The following is a 19240-nucleotide window of genomic DNA, read 5'->3' as shown; positions in this document are numbered from 1 at the left end:
GTGCAGGAGTCAGGGCTGGGGGCCTGGGGGTGCTCCCAGCCCCCCATCCTGCCTCACCCCCTGCCCCAAGAGCAGGCTGAGCCAGGACCCCTTTGGAGTCTGTGCCCAGTGCTATTGTAAACCCGGTACTGTCTTGTTCCTACTATTGTCAATGACAAAAAAAATCTACGTTGCACCCCATATATGGAATATCTCTCTGATCTATGCAGCCGGTGCATCCAACGAAGTGGGTGTTCAATACGTGTTAGTCTATAGGGTGTCACAGGACTCTTTGCTGCGCTCTCTGATCTCATCCATATTTAGGGCGACCAGACAGCAAGTGTGAAAAATCGGTATGGGGGCGGGGGAGTAATAGGAATCTATATAAGAAAAAGACCCCAAAATTGGGACTGTCCCTATAAAATCTGGACATCTGGTCCCCCATCCATATTCTTCCAGGTCTGCTTCTAGTGTGATGCAAACAAGAAAGCATTTGCATCACTGGGGATAGCGGAACGAGACTTGCTGAGCAATCCATCAGCAATGAGCTACTCTATACACCGCAAGGGGGAGGGAGGGACGAACGACGGGGCTGGATGTCACGTCATCCTGCTGCCCGCGGCGGGAAGAAGGCAACTAAGTAGCGCACATTGGGGGGAGTTGTACTGTCCCCTTAAGAGGCGGGACTTCCGGCGCTTCCGATGCAGTGACAGCTGCGACGACGAGGTGTGGGAACGGGAACCGGAAGTAGCTGTTGTTGGCCGAATTCGCACGAGCCACGTCTGGCTACGAGTCGATTCGGCGGCGCCTGCACCACACGCCCTGCTGCCCGGCGGCTGCGGCAGCTCCAGCGGGAGGCGGAGGCCGGCCCAGGCGCGATCTGGATTCCCCGACCTCGCGGTAGCTCGGTGGCCGGTGTGTAGCGAGGTTCCGGCGGCGGCTGAGCTCGGAGAGATGTCGGACCTGGGGGACTGGTTCCGGAGCATCCCTCTGATCACCCGCTACTGGTTCGCCAGCTCCATCGCGGTGCCGCTGATCGGCAAGCTAGGCCTCGTCAGCCCCGTCTATCTCGTCCTATGGCCCGATGCCTTCATCAACCGCTTCCAGGTAGGGCGTGGACTCCAAGTCCCAGCATGCAGCGCGCCGCCGGAGCGGTAAGGGAGCTCGGCACGGGGCTGCGCTCCGCTTGCCGGGAATTGTAGGCGGGCCACGCTGGGGAGCGCTTTGCGTGTTGGGAGGCGCAGTAGGGTGATGCTGTGCCTGCTGGGATGTGTAGTCTTTTCACGCTTGAAGGGCCCTTGTGGGCTAGGAGCGGCAGGCACGGGTTTGAATCGCAGCCCTGCTCCCTAAGTTTCCATTCTCTGGTAACAGGGCACTAGGTCCAGGTGCCCTGGCCTGGTACCCAGGCCATCTACTAATATACCTGCCCCTGGAAATTCCCACTACATGCATCCCACGAAGTGGGTATTCACCCACGAAAGCTCATGCTCCAAAACCTCTGTTAGTCTATAAGGTGCCACAGGACTCTTTGCTGCTTTTACTTGGGGGAGCTCATCTTTGTAGTAAAGGTGTGGGCATGCCAAGCAGTGGGAGCTGGCACTTGGGTTGGCCCCAGTGGTGGGCTACATCTCTACTTATAGATGAGGGGGCCCAGGTCAAGGAAGCACTTGTTGGGGTCAGTGTTCTGGCTGCTTTCGTCCCACACTGGATGATCTCTTGTATTAGGAAACAATTGCTTCAGTGGTCATTGTGTGTGTGTATATGATAGGAATTGTCCTCTCCTTTTCCCTGAAAAACCGGGGAAGGAGGAGAAAGAGCCTCCTTAAAGGATGTGGATCCTATACCATCATGCTCATGGTGTGTCTGACAGAGAAGGGCTGAACACAATTCCCTTTGCAGCTTGTCCTTGTTCCAAGTATCAGCCCCAAAGTGGTTACTGTGAAGTAAGAGTCCTGTATCTCTATTGCTAATAGTCCCTGCTGATTTACGGAATCTGGGATCTGAACACATCATTCTGAAATGTTGCAGATTGGAGTGTCTCATGTCAACTCAGAAGCGGCAAGATTATTTCTGTGCTGACTACTGTTTGCCACCTGGTTAAAGACTGTTTATGATGTCGCTAGACAGGGACTTTCATAAAGCTAAAAATAGTGTGCAATATTAGCTGAATGAAATTACACTCGGAACGTTATTGTATGAGTTTCCTGCTCAATGTTGCCTTCCATTGGACCAAGTAGAAAGGATTCTGGCTGGATGCCTTTAAAATAGTGTTGAACAGTTGTGAGGACTTGTCTTGTTCTCTGGATCCCTTCTGGAAGCCAACTCTGCTGTATCTGGAAACTACTCATAAAACTTTAGTAGCTTAATTGATCATCGCAGTAAGATACAAGGGCTTTTGAAGTGATATCACTGAATAAAAAATTTGATGCATGGGAATCTTAAATTTGCTCCTTAATCTAAAAATGGAACATCAAGATTATTCATTAATTTATATAACTGCACTCACTTTTTTTGGTCTGGACAGATCTGGAGGCCATTAACTGCAACATTCTACTTCCCAGTGGGCCCAGGAACTGGATTTCTCTATTTGGTGAACTTATATTTTTTGTATCAGTATTCATCACGACTAGAAACAGGTATGTTAATAGTTGCAGTATGGGCATGCTGTAGGATTTAACATGAGTTAGCAAAGAGATTGAACATTACATATATACAATTCCATTCAGAATAGCTTGTGGGAATGATCAGTGACTCTGACTCAGGCAAAGCTCTGAAAGAGAAAGATAGCAATGTGCATGCCTTTCTGTTCACTTAATCAATAGAAAATGGAATTTTTTTAAAAATCAATTCACGACACTTCCCTCTGTTTTCTAGAAGTGACTTTTGGGTTTCTAGTCACTTAAGACCCAGTCCTGCAGCCATTCTGTGGGACCACTCATATGACTAAGGATTGGGACTTTTAGTTGTTGGATTTGGGGCAGTAGGAGGGGACTCTACCACTCTTTTGCATGGTTACAGGGTCACTAAACATAAAGGAACCAGAAGACATAGTCCAAACCACTGAGGGAGATAGTCCATGTTGGGCAAGTCACTTAACCTCTTTGTCTGTTTCAGTTTGCCCATTTGTAAAGAGTGGTGTGTTGTGAGTCTTAATGCTTATAAAATAATTGGAAATGATCAGATTTTTAGAGCATCTATCAGAGCAAAGCAGTAGCATTGGTATGCAGAAGGTGTGTATAGTAAACATCATCTTTGCCAAGTGGTTGTATACAAGCATCTTAAAGGGTAAAAAAAATGCTTGGCTTGGTACCAGGCTGAACTAAAAATAAATCCAAAGAAAGAAATGCTTATGTTTTTGTTTAAAAACAAACAAACAAACCCCAAAAAGCAAAATATTTAAAATATCTATGATAGCATTGTATAAAATACATGTATTGCAGTTCTTGGTTGTATGTGCTCTTGTAGCTCATCCATGAACAATGAGGTCTCATTGGGAAATCTAGATATTTTATATTGCACGTATAGTACTGAATGTCAAATGAAATTTTACATTTTTAGTAATAAGCTACATCCCACTTGTAGGAAGACAGGTTAGTACTACCATGATAAGATGCAATATGAATGTTCTACAAATGTAACTTAGCAGTGATTTTTGTAGAAGTACAAAAAAAATTGACTGGTTCAGTACCCTTCCACCAACTCCTCTACCCCCTTTTAAAAACTTGTTTGGGTGCTATTGGAACTTTTGGTGAAACATTTTCAGGTTGTTTATAATGTAAACCCGTGCTGCTATCACTCTGTGAGCACAACGCTCGTTATCAGTGGGATTCAGGGAAGTAAATGGCCCCTGGGGCTAGTTTATGAATTCATAGATTCCAAGACCAGAAGGGACCACTGTGATTGTCTAGTCTGACCTGCTGTGTAACACAGGCCATAGAAGTTCCCCAAAATATTTTCTAGAGCATCTCTCTTAGAAAAACAGCCGACCTTGATTTCAGAATTATCAGTGATGGAGAATACAGCAAAACACTTGGTAAATTGTTCCAATGGTTAATTACTCTCAACTTTAAAAAATTACACCTTATTTCCAGTCCAACTCTGGCTAGTTTCAACTTCCTGTCATTGGACTGTTACACTTTCCTTTGCTTGACTGAAGAGCCTATTATTAAATATTTGTTCCCCATGTAGGTACTTGTAGACTAAGCAAGTCACCCTTAGCCGTCTCTTTGTTAAGACTTTATAGCCTACATCTGAAGGGCTGTGCATGGCTTTGGGCATTCACTCATGTTAAAGATGCATTTCAAAGTTCATGCTAAATTGTTTTTTAAAAAAACTGCAAAACTCTAGAAGAGGCAGGAAAGTACATTGTATCCCCGTGTTACTGGTTAACAACAATTACCTCCCTAAATTCCTGCGGAAACCAAGATTCTGATGTTAGAGTGACTTTTGTCATCACTACCAAGAATGAAAAAGGAACTAAAATAAGGGGCTATAATGAGGTGGTTCTTTCAGACCTTAGTGGTACATATGTCACTTTGTCTGGTACAGAAATCAGGAGCTAATTTTTCTCAGGCATTTAAAGCAACCATGTATAAATGAGGTGGTGGGTTCTTTTTTTGTGTGTTTTATTCTTACAAGTAAACCGCAAGATTACTACAAGTAAAAAAAAGTTAGAGGAAAAAGTATCATTCTGGGGTTTTTTTGTTTTTGTTTCCAGTCTGTTCATTTTGTCATGATCAGTTTCCCTGGCATTGTCAGTCACTGTCCCCTTTTGTTTGAATGGATCTCTCCTACAGCAACAGTAGGGAGAAAAAAAAATATAATAAAATAAGAATATGATATAAGAAAAAAGGCTCAGAGAAAGGGCATGAAACTTTTAACTTTTAAAAGATGATTAGCTTTAAAGTTGATGGTGTCCCATTTTAACTGCCTCAGATGTTAATAGCTACTCTTTCTAACAACCACTACATACTTTTCTTATTTTGGAAACTTAACATAGTTGTAGGAAATTTCTAGGTACTATTGGAATTCAAATGTTTATAAACAGAACTCTATCTTTTGTACTTCACTTTTCATGGGCCGCGCATGTATACTGAAGTTTAACAAATCAAGTGTTCTATTTTTTTGTTTTGTTTTTTAGAATCATTGTGGTGCTCTGTGTGTGTGACTCAATGAGATCCTCACCTATGTTTTGATCCTATCCTGGGATCTGATAATGTAGAGCTACATGTATGTGAAGTTTCAAAAAAGTCAGTGGGACTTTTACAAATGCCAGGGTCCATGGTAGCATATCCCAGTGCAGGATTGGCGCCTAAAAAGGCCCATCTTTACAAGTAAAAAAACTAGCCAGCCAGTCTTGCTTTTTGACTGCCAGATCTGCAAACTCAGCCTGGGATCTAAAGGTCAGGATGGTTTCTCTTTTGTTCGTCATCACTAATAACAAAGGGTCTGCTAGTCAAATTATACTGTGTGACACATGTGGAGCCTCACTCTCCTCAAAAGCTTTGGACATGTTAGAAACTGGAACTTGATCAACAACTCAAATTCACAAAAAGAAATAGACTCCAGCTCACTCTCATTCACCTATGTTGGCTTTGCAGGGCTAACAGCAATCTTAAAAATACCAAATTCCTCATCTTCTCACTTTAGTGACTAAAATGATTAAATAGACACAGGGAGGAGATTGCTGAAGAAGAAGTTACCAGTTTTTATAGTTTGAGTAGAACCATAACTTAATGTTTGTACATAGGCTGCTGTTCATGTGCACTTCCTAATTAACCTCTCCCTGCCAGTAATTGATTTGTTATGAAAAACTGGGTAAACACCTGTTAAGATTTGTAGAGTCAAAATTCCACTTAGTGGTTAAGTACAAATCACACTGAAGGGTATTGGCTTTTTTAGAAATTGTCTAGCTGTGCACATCATTTATGCAATATACTGAGGCCTGGGCTACGCTAGCGGGGGGGTTCGAACTAAGATATAACAACTTCAGCTATGCTATTCACGTAGCTGAAATCAAAGTATCTTAGTTCGACTTACCTGGCTGTTCTCACAGCGTTGAGTCATCAACGGGGGAGCTGCAGCAGTTTCCACTTACTCCTCCGGCTGAGGTGGAGTACAGGCATCGATTCGGGGATCGATTTATCGCATCTAGACGAGACTCGATAAATCGATCCCCGATGCATCGAATACTACCTGCCAATCCAGCGGGTAGTATAGACGTATCCTGAGTGTCTTAAGTCTTTCAACTTGTAGATTTATTTGAGTTTATATTATAGGACACTGTTTTATGGTTTCTTTAAAGTTTTTTTTGTGGTGTTTGTTGTTTTTAAGTAAATTAAGCCACAAAACCCCTATGGTTTAGATAACTGCCAGGCTCTAATTTTTAAGCTTCTTGAAAGCAAGAAAGCCAAAGGAAGATAGGGCAGAAAACTTGCATGTTCACTTGCCATGTTATGTCCTTTGATACATACTGTGTGCTGTCATATCCATATATGCCCCAACATCTAATCCTATCTCTGTTTGTGTCCCTTCCTACCAACGCTCCCAGAAAGAAGCTTGCATGTCGCGGAATGGAGCGGGGAAGGTCATTTGCAGTGAAAAATAACTGGCTTTTTTACCGTCTGTAGTGTCAAAAAACCAAACAAACCCTGACACAATTCTGTAACTGATGCAGTCTCCCCTCATCCACTGTGCCTGTTCTTTGAAGCATCAAGGCAAGATAGCACCATCCAGCTGTATCAGCTCAGTCAGCTTTCAATTTAGGGAGGGAGGAGGAAGGTTTTTCTTTTTTAGAAAGGCAGCGTGTAAACTTACAATTTGTGTACAAACAAGTCAAAAAAGAATGATAGATTTTTTTAAAAATAATTTGGAGTATTTGGGGATTTGCTCACAAAACGATCAGGTTCTTTTAAATGATCACATGTTGAAAATGCCACTTTCTCAAATGTTGCAATTCTGGTACACTCCAACACAAGAGGATTGCATTTGGCACCATGTGTTGTTTCCACTGACCAAGAACTGAGGTAATCCTTGGGGATATAGTGTGATCTGAAATCTTGACAACTGTTTTGCTAACTGCTTTATTTGTTTATAGGTGCTTTTGATGGAAGGCCAGCGGATTATATGTTCATGCTTCTGTTTAACTGGATTTGCATCGTTGTATCCTTCTGTTCATCAAGTTCTTGGCACATTTTGCTTCTTGTGTTTTTATGCCTAATATAAGGCAGTTTCACAAACAAGTTTTTATTAGCTAAAAGCACATAAATATAATTTTCCATAGACATTAAAAGATGGCTCCTACCCTTCAGAGCAAACTAATGGGATTATTTTTGAGGGAAAACACTATAATTGTGCTAGGTCAAAGTTCCGGTTTGTCTGACAGCTTTGGAGACTGTGTTTTTGTTTACACACACGAACATCAGAGCAGTACAGACTTTCCCAGAGTTCACTGATAGTGTGCCTCTCTGCTGCTTTAGAAGTTGCACTGGTGTATTTTAATGGCCTCCCTGGCACTACTACTTCACTCTACCCCACGTTGTTTTCCTAAAATTGAATTAATCTCCTTTCCTGTTAGTCTCTTTTCCTGCAATTCTTTATCCCTGTATGGTCACTTATGACAACACTGTACCCAGAGAAGGAACAGAAGATGTGACTTTATCACAAACTCTGGTTATGGTCAGGAGACTTACTATGTAGAAATGCCACCTTCTTAATCAATGGTCGTGCTCCCTGTTTTTCTTATATCTGCTGACTTCAGTGTATAGAGAGAATCTTTACTGCTGTTAGCCCCGCAGAGCCAACAGAGCAACTGGAAGATGAGCTGGATTCTGCAACACTACCAACAAAACTGTTAGCTGAATTCTGACTGTAGAACAGGGGTGGGCAAACTTTTTGGTCCGAGGGCTACACTGGGGTTGCAAAACTGTATGGAGGGCCAGGTAGGGAAAGCTCTGCCTCCCCAAACAGCCTGGCCCCCGCCACCTATCTGACCCCTCCCACTTCCCACCCCCCCCTCAGAACCTCCAACTCATCCAACCCCCCCTGCTCATGTCCCCTAACCACCCCCTCCTGGGACCCCACCCTCTATCCAACCCCCTCTGCTCCCAGTCCCCTGACTGCTCTGGCCCCTATCCACACCCCTGCCCCTTGACAGCCCCCCTCCCCGGGACTCCCACGCTTATCCAACCCCACCCTCATCCCATGACCGCCCCCCAGAATCTCCGCCCCATCCAATCGCTCCCTGTCCCTGACGGCCCTCTGGGACTCCTCTGCCCCAGCAGAGCAGTATGTCTGGCTGCCGCGCCGCCCAGCCAGAGCTAGACACACTGCATTTTTTCTTGATAACTTTAAACAAACTGAAGGACAAGTGTATGATGAAGTTCTGGTCCTTTTAAACATGCTTTTTGAAAAGGACGGCCAGCTCCAGCCTGCTTAATCTCGGCACAAAGCAAAGGATCGATTGGGCATGAAAAGTGAGCGTGGTCTCTCAGGTCTAGGTGGGGTCACTTCATGTCATAATTGAGTCCCATTGGCAGGGCAACGTGAGAAAACTTGGAATGAATCTGTTCTGTGAATGCTTAGAGGAGTTCATTTGCCAGGGCTGTCAATCTGTCACTTTTCAGGAGCACTAAGTTTACTTTTAAAAGTAAAATTAAAAGCTAAATCAGTTTAAAAATCACCCTGGTCTATCACTTATTTTTTTACTGTATTTTCCTTAATAGTCCAATGAAAGATAACCGGCTTGGTGATGGACATGCAGGTAAGCATGATACAATTTTTCAAGGAAACTTGATAATATTACATTTTATTTCTAGGCAGAGTATTTTTTTTAATGTCACTAAAGTATATCTAGCTATCCTAGGTTACACATCAGTATTTTGGAAAATCCCTGACTTCTCTTGCTGGGGCTGTCTTAGAAGAGCAATAAACGCTGTTAATCTTTTTGCTGTAAACTAGAGATAATTAACGTGTGGCACAGCAGGCATGGATGGGTGCATTGTGGAACTCAGTTGCACAACTAAGGAATGAAGGGGTGAAATTCTGGCTCTATTGAAGTCAATGGGAGTTTTGCCATTGACCTCAAAAGAGCCAGGATTTCATCCATGGACTTGATTTTCCCTGCTGATGGATTAACATTACGGCCATTTACTTTTTTTACCCTTTGAGCTAAAAAACAGTTCTTGGGTTAGAGTTCACTAGTGAGACTCCTCAGAAGGAATCCCATTTTAGGTGAATTCACATTACAAATGCTCTGATCATCTAAAAAGCAAAATTTAAGGGTGTATGAAATGGTGCATGTTTCTATGACAAAGACCACCCAGGGTTCATTTCAGAAATGTAAAGTGGGAGAATAGCGCAGAAATGATTAAAATAGCTCTTAATAAGAGAGTCTTGGATCAGGTCAGTTGGCTTAAAGTGACTTTTTGGGTGGTGGGGACTTCTTATCTTTTGAGTCACAGATATGTTGTTTCTGAGGTACATTTGTTTTTAGTCTTGTGTGTTTCTGCTGATCTCTCTTATATTCTGTACTCTCCTTCCCCACTTCCTCTCCTGCTATGGCATTTCTAGTGGCTTGCATAAAACTTTGCTGATAATCCCTGAGACAAATCACCATACTATCCCCGGAGATAAATCACGATTGTGCATCGAAAGTGTGAAACTAATCCTGAAACAAATGTACATCAGATTTTTAAAGTCTTCTAAGAAATGGGAAGTCTGTAACGTTTCTGGCAGACACATAAGTTGAGGTACATTACCAGTGGGGTTACAGCCCCAGCAAGCTAATGAGACCAGTTTTCTACTGTAAAACAGAATGACTCATTGGTTCACTTGCTCACCACTACCCTTGTGAACTTGTTAGGTCATGGGCCTTTACATGCAGAAAAGGCCTGCAGTGTTGTTGTTAGAGGATCTGCGCTGATGTATCATGCTAACAAAGCATTTCTAAAGCTAGCCCTCTGTTTGTTTGTGTTCCTCAGAGGTTTTAGGTGGATGGAATAATTTTTGCTTTGTTTCTTTGTGTTGCAGTTGCTGATGATTCCCCTGATCATGTCAGTGCTTTATGTCTGGGCCCAGCTGAACAGAGACATGATTGTATCATTTTGGTTTGGGACCAGATTTAAGGTACAGCAAACAGGTTGTTGGCACAGTTCTCTTCGGGGATTCCCCTCAAAGTCTAAAAGAGTTTCATGCTACCATTGGCAGGGGCTAGATGAAGTTCCTTCTGGAGTCAGTCACTTCTGGGTCAGCCACAAGCTGTCAACAAACAGTAGATCCTCTCTCCAGAGAGAGGTTTTGCTGTCTTCCCAGAGCTCCTGACCCTCTTCTGGTGGGAGAGTTCAGTCCCCACTGTGTCTCATATGGTGTTAGCTGTTGCAGTATAAAACTGCTATAGGTGCCCCCAAAATAGAAATCAACTTGTCTGAAAAACTGACACCAAAATAAAAATACTTTCTGGCCAGCAATAGCTTGAATAAAAGCCACCTTTCTGCAATAAACAATTTCCTTCATCAGTCAGAGTTTTCACTACTGCTCAGTAAAATGTTCATATTTTGAATAATTTCCTCTTCTGCAACCCAGATTCTTTTTGTTTGAGCCTGCAGTGAAGTTCCATCTTAGCTTTTTTTTTTTCTGGTGGTTTTCTGTTACTCTGGGAACAACTGGGATACCACAGGTTTTGTATTATTAGGACTTCCCTTCAGACTTAAACCTGCAGTGGCGTATACCTCTGAGTATGAAGGAGACATTTGTTTAAACACTGATAGCTTTTATTAGGGCTGTCGATTTAATCGCAGTTAACTCACCAGATAATTGTGATTAATTTTTTTGAGTTAAATTGTTGTTTTAATCACACTGTTAAACAATAGAATACCAATTGAAATTTATTAAATATTTTGGATGTTTTTCTATATTTTCAAATAATTTATTTCTGTTACAACACAGAATCCAAAGTGTACAGTGCTCATTTTATATTATTTTTATTGCAAATATTTGCACTGTAAAAACGATAAACAAAAGAAACAGTATTTTTCAGTGCACCTCATACCGTACAGTGTACCGTAGTGCAATCTCTTTATCGTGAAAGTGCAACTTACAAATGTAGATTTTTGTTGTTGTTACATAACTGCACTCAAAAACAAAACAATGCAAAACTTTAGAGTCTACAAGTCCATTCAGGCCTACTTCTCGTTTAGCCAATCGCTAAGACAAACAAGTGTGTTTACATTTACAGGACATAATGCTGCCCTTTTCTTATCTACAATGTCCCCAGAAAGTGAGAACAGGTGTTCACATGGGACTTTCACAGCCGGCATTGCAAGGTATCTACGTGCCAGAAACGCTAAACATTCGTATGCCCCTTCATGCTTCAGCCCCTTCATTCCAGAGGACATGCTTCCATGCTGATGACGCTCGTGTTAATTAAATTTGTGATTGAACTCCTTGGGTGGAGAATTGTATGTCCCCTGTTCTGTTTTACCCACATTCTGCCATATATTTCACGTTATAGCAGTCTCGGATGATGACTCAGCACATCTTCATTTTAAGAACACTTTCGCTACAGATTTGACAAAACTCAAAGAAAGTACCAATGTGAGATTTCTAAAGATAGCTACAGCACTCGACCCAAGGTTTAAGAATCTGAAGTCCCTTCCAAAATCGGAGAGGGATGAGGTGTGGAGCATGCTTACAGAAGTCTTAAAAGAGCAACACTCCTGTAGTTTCCGCATTGAACTTGACCACCAAAAAAGAAAACCAACCTTCTGCTCATGGCATTTGACTCAGATAATGAAAATGAACATGCGTCGGTCCGCTCTGCTTTGGATAGCTATTGAGCAGAACCCGTCATCAGTATAGACGCATATCCTCTGGAATGGTGGTTGAAGCATGAAGGGACATATGAATCTTTAGCGCATCTGGCATGTAAATATCTTGCAACGCCGGCTACAACAGTGCCATGCGAACAACTGTTCTCACTTTCAGGTAACATTGTGAACAAGAAGCAAGCAGCATTATCTCCTGCAAATGTAAACAAACTTGTTTGTCTGAGTGATTGGCTGAACAAAAAATAGGACTCAGCGGACTTGTAGGCTCTAAAGTTTTACATTGTTTTGTTTTTGTATGCAGGTATTTTTTTTGTACATAATTCTACATTTGTAAGTTCAACTTTCGTAATAAAGATTGCACTATAGTACTTGTATTAGATGAATTGAAAAATACGATTTCTTTTTTTACGGTGCAAATATTTGTAAAAAAATAAAGTGAGCACTGTACACTTTGTTATAATTCTCAGATATATTCATTTCAATGTGGAAAACAGCCAGAATATTTAAATAAATGGTATTCTATTATTGTTTAACAGTACGATTAATTGCACGAATAACTTCTTTAATCACTTGACAGCCCTAGTTTTTATATAAATGTAAAACATTATAAAATGCTTAGACTTAAGTTAACAACCAACACATTTTAAATTACCAGAATTTGTCTAGTAACTATGTTTAAAAGATGCAGTGATTACACTGATGGAAGATGCAAAGGAATTTGTGCAGCCTTGTACTCTCCTTCAGTGTTCCTGACTTCTCTGTTTTGTTTGTTTTTTTGCTAGGCTTGTTATCTACCGTGGGTTATTCTGGGATTCAACTACATCATTGGAGGATCGTAAGTATTCATTGTGCTTGTTTACATGAGCTATAAATGTTTTCTTTGATCACGTAGAGTTGTATATTATGCCCACTAAGAGGATGTTTGGAAACAATAACTTCTAAATAAGGAGGCCTCAAGCCAACTGATACAAAAATACATTAATCATATTGCTAGTCTAATAGAGGAGGACTTTAAACTAAACCATAAAATAAATGTGACACTCAAATCTTGTCGAAAACATGGGAAAATAGGAATGCGGTCTCTTGTTAACCTAATCCTTCAGTGTACAGATATTCTTGAAAAGGAAAACTTCAACCATCAGGATTTGCAGCTATTGCTCTTCCTAAAAACCCAGGCTTACGTAATGCCTCTGATGGAGTAGTTACGTCCTACTCCCTTCCTCCTGTTAACTCTTCTCCTGCTGCCTTTTCCCCTAAGCCTATCCTCCCCTCCCAGTGCATTTAATGATGAGGGGAAAAATAGAGAAACAGCAACAACCCTTCTCTCTCTACCCTCTTCCCCCGCACTCCAAACTAACGTGACACTTTCCTACCATCCCTTTGAGTATGCTGCAGTCTGCTTCTATTTTGTTGTTCTTTTGTCTGTTTAGACCAGTGTTGCTCAAATTTTTGTACTGGTGACCCCTTTCACACAGCAAGCCTCTGAGTGAAACTCCCCCCTTATAAATTAAAAACACTTTTAATATATTGAACACCACTATAAATGCTGGAGGCAAAGTGGGGTTTGGGGCGGAGGCCAACCACTTGTGACCCACCATGTAATAACCTCGTGACCTCTGAGGGATCCCAACCTCTAGTTTGAGAACCCCTGGTTTAGACTGTAAGATCTTTGGGGCAGGGATTATCTATGTTCTTGCAGTCTCTTGTACAATCTTTTGGTGGCCCTGTAATACAAATAATAATGTTATGTGGTCTGCTAATTAGAGAAGTGGATGGGGAGTCAGGATTTTCTGTGGTAAGAGTCTGGTTCTACCTCATGTTTGACTCATCCGTCACTTCGGGAAACTGCTGCTTGCTAGATACTTGCTGTTTCTACACATGGAAGAAAATAGTCCAAGGCCAGCTGCTGAATAGGGGCCTAAGACAAGTTTCATACAGCAGAGGGCAGGCTGTCCAGTGGAAATAGCAATAATTTTTCAGGAGATGTGGACCACTGTTCTAGCCATCGATAGCTATAAAGCCCGCTTGCCAGTGTGAGTGTTAACGGGATTGTATCGTTCACGACTGGCTGGAGAAGGCCTGGAAGGAGGGTTTTGGAATGGCTTGCTGAAGTGTTGATGCTGATAGTGCAGTTGACCAAAGAGGTAGCCCGCAATAAGCTGGAAAATGTGTTATTGGGGTGGGGAGTAAGGGGAAGATGAGGCTTTAATGCCTGTGACAACTTTAGTGGGTACACAAAAAGTAGCTGAAAGGTTTCATGAAATCAACAAGTTCTGAAATTGAAATCTATCTCCTTGCTTTGCAGCATCATCAATGAGCTGATAGGAAATCTGGTTGGACACCTATACTTCTTCTTAATGTTTAAATATCCAATGGACTTGGGAGGAAGGAATTTCCTAACCACACCCCAGTTTCTGTAAGTTTTTTGTTTTTAAACAAATAATTTCTTTGGCATAATCTTCTAGGGATACTGCAGTTAATAAAGTAAAAGGACTCTCATATCCCCTTTTTAAATATATTTTCTGGGATTGGGGGCATAAGATTGCTTCCCTAGGCTAATCAGCCAATGACTGGGACAACTGCCATACCTTCTCACATAGAAATTAGCATATCAGATCAGACTGATCTATCTCTGATCATGGATGGCATCAGATGCGTCAGAGGAAGGTGCAAGAAACCTGGTAGTACATAATTGTGGACTAAAAAGCCCATATGGGAAATGTCTTCCTAACACTGTCAGTCAGTGATTGGCTTATGTTCTTTTCTAGGCCAAGGAAATGTGGTGAGTGTAGTGATGGCATTAAAGAGACATCCCTGGAAGTAGTACAAAGGCAGTATTGATCTATCTTGATTATAGAATTGTCTTTATTTTAATTTCTAATTGGGTTTTTTGCTCTCCTGTTAATTACATTTTATCCATTTTCCTTCACCATTCCTCTAGCTAAAAGGCAAGTAAACCTACAGTAGCTATATTACAGAGCCCAGTTCTAGATCACATTTGGTATTATTGGGTATAAACTGCAAATTGGTATTACTAATCTGCATTTTGTATGTCAGGCATATGAGTAAAATAACTGTAGTTCTGGGATTCAACAATCTGTTAATGGATCTAACTTTGAAAATGCTAGTCAGATAAAAGTCCAGGATCACTGCTCCAGAATCCCTTGTCTTAATGCCTCAGTCTCTGGGCGGTGCATGCTTTTCTCCTGCCATGCTCTTGCTGATGACTTTAACTTGACCCCTCTTTAAAACCTGAGTTGTCAATTATTAAATGAGGTACAGGATTGAATTACATTCACGTAACACTGTACAGCTTCCAACAGCATGGTGGGAAGCTCAGCCTTAAACTTCAACTGTGTCTGCTGTTTCAGACCCTCCTGCTAAGTCTAATTTTTCCATAAAGATTAGAAGACAAAATGTTGCTTAAAATGTCTTTCCAAGTAATAACTGTCCTGAAACTACCATCAGTGTTGTTTGATTTCTATATAATTCCCTGTCTTTTGGTTCCAGTTATATGCATTTAATTTTTCTCAATAAATTAAGAACCATAAGAACAGTCGTACTGGGTCAGACCAGTAGGAACAGTACAGTATTCTGACATGAACCAAAGCACAGCAGACTACTTCCAAAGAGGCACCAATTCAGTTTTTGTATTGTGTACACTGTAGAAACGTTCTGCAAATAGGACATGGTGATAAGAGACTTCTGGCATCAAAGTTCTTTAACGTCATGATGTTCTGTTTGCAAAAATAGTATTGTAGAATTGGGACTTGTCAGTTTTCTGTGGCTCAGATTTCAATGGCCAGATTCAGCCACTTACTCCAGAGCTGAACTTGACTCTAGACCTGTAGGACATTTGAATTTATTCAAGAGTTCTATGCCAGAGAGGAAGAATGGTTTAGTGGTTCGGGTACCAGCTTGAGATTTGGAAGACCTGGGTTTGATTCCCTGATCTGTCTTGGGCAAATCACTTACTCTCTGCCTTAATTCCCCACCGATAAAATAGGAATCCCTACCTCACAAGGATGTTGAGGAAAACTCCCCTGAAAGATACTGTTCAGAAGTGTTCAGATACTGAGGTAAAGGGGGCCATATAGGTATCTAAAAGAATTTTCTCTACACCTCTTGTCTCTCAGTCACAGTATAAGGCCATATAAGCTTGTGAGGTTTTTTTAGGAGGACTATAAATACCTATTTCATAGGGTGTTGAGACTTAATATTTGTAAAGCAAATTATTTGCTGGTTCCCTGTATAAATCTAAAGCCATAGTTTTATAATTTTTAGCAACTAAAATGAGCTTTGACTCAAGCCCATGATGCTTTAAAGAACAACCATACTATATTCAGCTCTTGGTCTTTTTCTCCCCTCTTCTGCTCCCCCCACCCCTATGTGTGTTCCAGATACCGCTGGCTGCCAAACAGGAGAGGAGGGGTATCAGGATTTGGTGTTCCACCCGCTAGTGTGCGAAGGGCTGCAGAAGATCAACAGGGTGGTGGAAGACACAACTGGGGCCAAGGTTTTCGGTTAGGTGACCAGTGAAAAACTGCTGCTTTGTACAAACAGTTGCTGCACATAGGAATAATCCTTCCTGGTGCAGAGCGTGCTTAAGAACTGAGTTCTCTCTAGTGCTTTCGGAGTTGACCCATAAAGAATTTTCTGGCACAAGACAAAATTAAGAACTCTGGGGGGGGGGGGGGAGGAGGAATGTAGATTTTACCCCAGGTTAGAAAGTAGTGCTCAGTTCAATACTGCCATTAAAAAAGCCACCTTAGTATTGTCCATCTGTCACAGTGTATCCATTCCACCTCTCTCCTCTCTGATGGAAGATGCTGATGGGTTTTGTCTGTGTTTTCTCTTCCTCTGATACGTGAAGAGTTAAGAATCCAGTCTTTGGCCAAAGGATGGCTCAAAGTAATGTCTTCATCTGTACATCTAAAAGACTGATTCATCAATATTTATGCTTGGATTCTAGTCTTCAATAACTTTACTTCTTAGGTGGCAGTAACTGCTCTGCATTGATAAAGCAAGACTAAAAGTTTTAGAAGCTTCCTTTCATTTATCAAACTGTATTTCAGGAAAGCAGTTTTTTCTCTTGCCATGCAACATTGATGAAGAGATGCTACCCTAAGCACTGCAGCAAGAGAGGGGAAAGGATAAGGACAACAGACTGAAAAGAAAGCTATTTCTTATGGCCATTGCCAATATTCATGGATATGTAAATCTCTCTGAACCCTCGGTGTAGTGTACACGGTTTGGTGTGTTTAAACCAAGGTCACGGCTCTCGCTTACTATCCTGAAATCTGAAAAAGGTTGGCTTCTGGGTTCATATTTTAGTTGCAAAATTAAATAGAACAAATCTTACTTTACAAGTAGAAAATGTCACATATTTTGGGTGTTCGTGTGAAGGGTACTGACTGCGGAGTTATGTTTGTATTAATAAGATGAGACTACTGCATTCTCTTTGAGAGCTTTAAGAAATTAAATAATCAGAACTGGAAATAAACTTAGTCCAGGTTACAAGATGCAATAGAATTGATTGCTTTTCTGAGGCCTTTCTCATTCTCAAACAAGAAGCTATATAAAGCTATTAATCAGTTCCTCTTTTTGCAATTACTCAATTTTTCTCTTATTGTGGGGTGGGGGTGGGGGGATGATTGAGACACATCTACAGTCTTCTCCTAATATAATCATGAGGCAGTGGGTTCTAGTGAGTTGAGTACACAGCTAGGAGCCAGGAAGTTCTAATCCTGGCTCTTTCCACTGATTCACCATGTGGCCTTGAACAAGTTACTTAGCCTCCACATCTCCATTTTCCCCATCTGTAAAATGGGACTGGTACTTATCACACAGGCTCAGTTAGTTTTATATAGTGCTGTGAAAATGGGAAGTGCCATGAAAGTGCTAAATATTGTTGTTGTTACTGCTGTTTTTCTTCTGGTGGTAAACTTGTAGGTTTCTAAATATTGCCACTCACCCTGAGCCTGGGAGAAAATAAGCAAATTGGATTTGATCCTTTTATCTGTGACTGGCTTCAAAAGGATGCATTGTCTTTTAACACACCATAGTTGTGGTGGTCTTCTGGCTCATGGATGAATGCAGGGAACTAGTGATCATGTTATGTGCAGGTATATAGAGGTTCAGAACTCACTTAGCCTTTCTGGTTTCAGTAATCAAGTTTTAAAGATGCTCTTGCCTTGTCTTATTTATATTTTAATGATGGTAAGTGGAAAGACTCCACTGGTGTAAATGCTCCTGTACCTATTACCATTAGTAATGCTGACTTGTGACAGTCCAGGAGCCATCATGCGTACGGTAGTCATGCTGCAGCTGGTCTCCAATTAGTCATGTGTATGTCACTGTCTCGTTTTAGAAGCAGAATCGAAGTGTTAAGCACAGTGACAGTTTAAGTGATTGTCACATAGGTTATGATTTACATGTATTCTGGTTAAAATTCATCTCTGTGCACAAGGGCTTAAGTGTTGGGGTTGTCCCTCTGCACAGAGGTGAATTTCACTTTTGAGTGCACACTGCATGAGCAATGCCTTCTATGACTCTACAAGTCAAATGTGTGTGCAAGGAAAAGAGAAGCTTTTGACATGAGATTCTTGATTTAAACACTTTCCAAAGACCAAGATGACTGGTCTTGCCGATTTGGAACCCTGAACTAATCTTAAATTCACTTTGAATACTTTGCATTTCCCATTTGATGACCTACAGCTGTACCTGTGTGTACTTGAATCTGCACTGACAATGGCAGATTCTCTTGTTATAAGGAGGCACTCATTCTTTTGTACAGAGAATTTCCCTTTTTGTAACTAATTTTTTTGTTGGCAAAATTTAAATTAAAGTTTTAATCTCTGAAGTTGTCTGTTTTTGCTGAATCACTCTTAAACTTTCCACAAGATTTTGATTGATCTCTCAAGAGCCTCTAACAACCACCCTGTTTCATGCCATCTCTCCTCCTTAATCAAAATCCTCATGAGAATGATCCAGTTTCTGGATCTCATCCTCGTCACTGAAACTACTCTTACCAAAGTCACCAGCAGCCTAGTGTCCTCTTCTTTGTCTTCATTCTGCCTGTCTGTTAGAGTTTTCTATAGTACCTGTCCCCACTGTCTTTGACAGTCTGCTGCATCCCTCTCTCCTCCTTGTGCTTGTCATTTTGTGGTTCTCTTTTTACCCTTCTCGGTCCTTCCTCCTCCTGAAATTTCCCCAAGAACATACCCTAGAAGCCCCTCTTATCACTCAAGCCTTCTTGGGTGACTTTAGTGAAGCCTGCAGATTTAGCTCTGACCCGTATATCCTACTTCATGTCCTTGCATCATCTCTCCAGGTAAGTGTCTGTCTCTTCTATATCCTCTTTTGGGTGTCCAAATTCATTGTTTAAAACTGTTCCCCAACTGCCACCCTCTCGCCGATGAGTGACTAGTCTGTCA

General features: G+C 41.5%; 1 protein-coding gene across 1 annotated transcript; it reads left to right on the top strand.

Moving 5' to 3' along the window:
• The first annotated feature begins 667 nt into the window (after nucleotides 1-667).
• DERL1 (derlin 1) lies at nucleotides 668-18666 on the top strand. The gene is made up of 8 exons (XM_039524353.1): nucleotides 668-1086; nucleotides 2504-2615; nucleotides 7076-7140; nucleotides 8714-8740; nucleotides 10009-10104; nucleotides 12587-12639; nucleotides 14110-14220; nucleotides 16205-18666. The coding sequence occupies exons 1-8, from the start codon at nucleotides 934-936 to the stop codon at nucleotides 16341-16343; spliced, it is 756 nt and encodes a 251-aa protein (XP_039380287.1). The 5' UTR covers nucleotides 668-933; the 3' UTR covers nucleotides 16344-18666.
• Nucleotides 18667-19240: the final 574 nt, after the last annotated feature.

Source organism: Mauremys reevesii, linkage group 2 (genome assembly GCF_016161935.1).
Source record: "Mauremys reevesii isolate NIE-2019 linkage group 2, ASM1616193v1, whole genome shotgun sequence".
Lineage (NCBI taxonomy): Eukaryota > Metazoa > Chordata > Testudines > Geoemydidae > Mauremys > Mauremys reevesii.
Note: the sequence above shows the minus strand (reverse complement) of the source record. Positions and strands in the feature narration are given on the sequence as shown.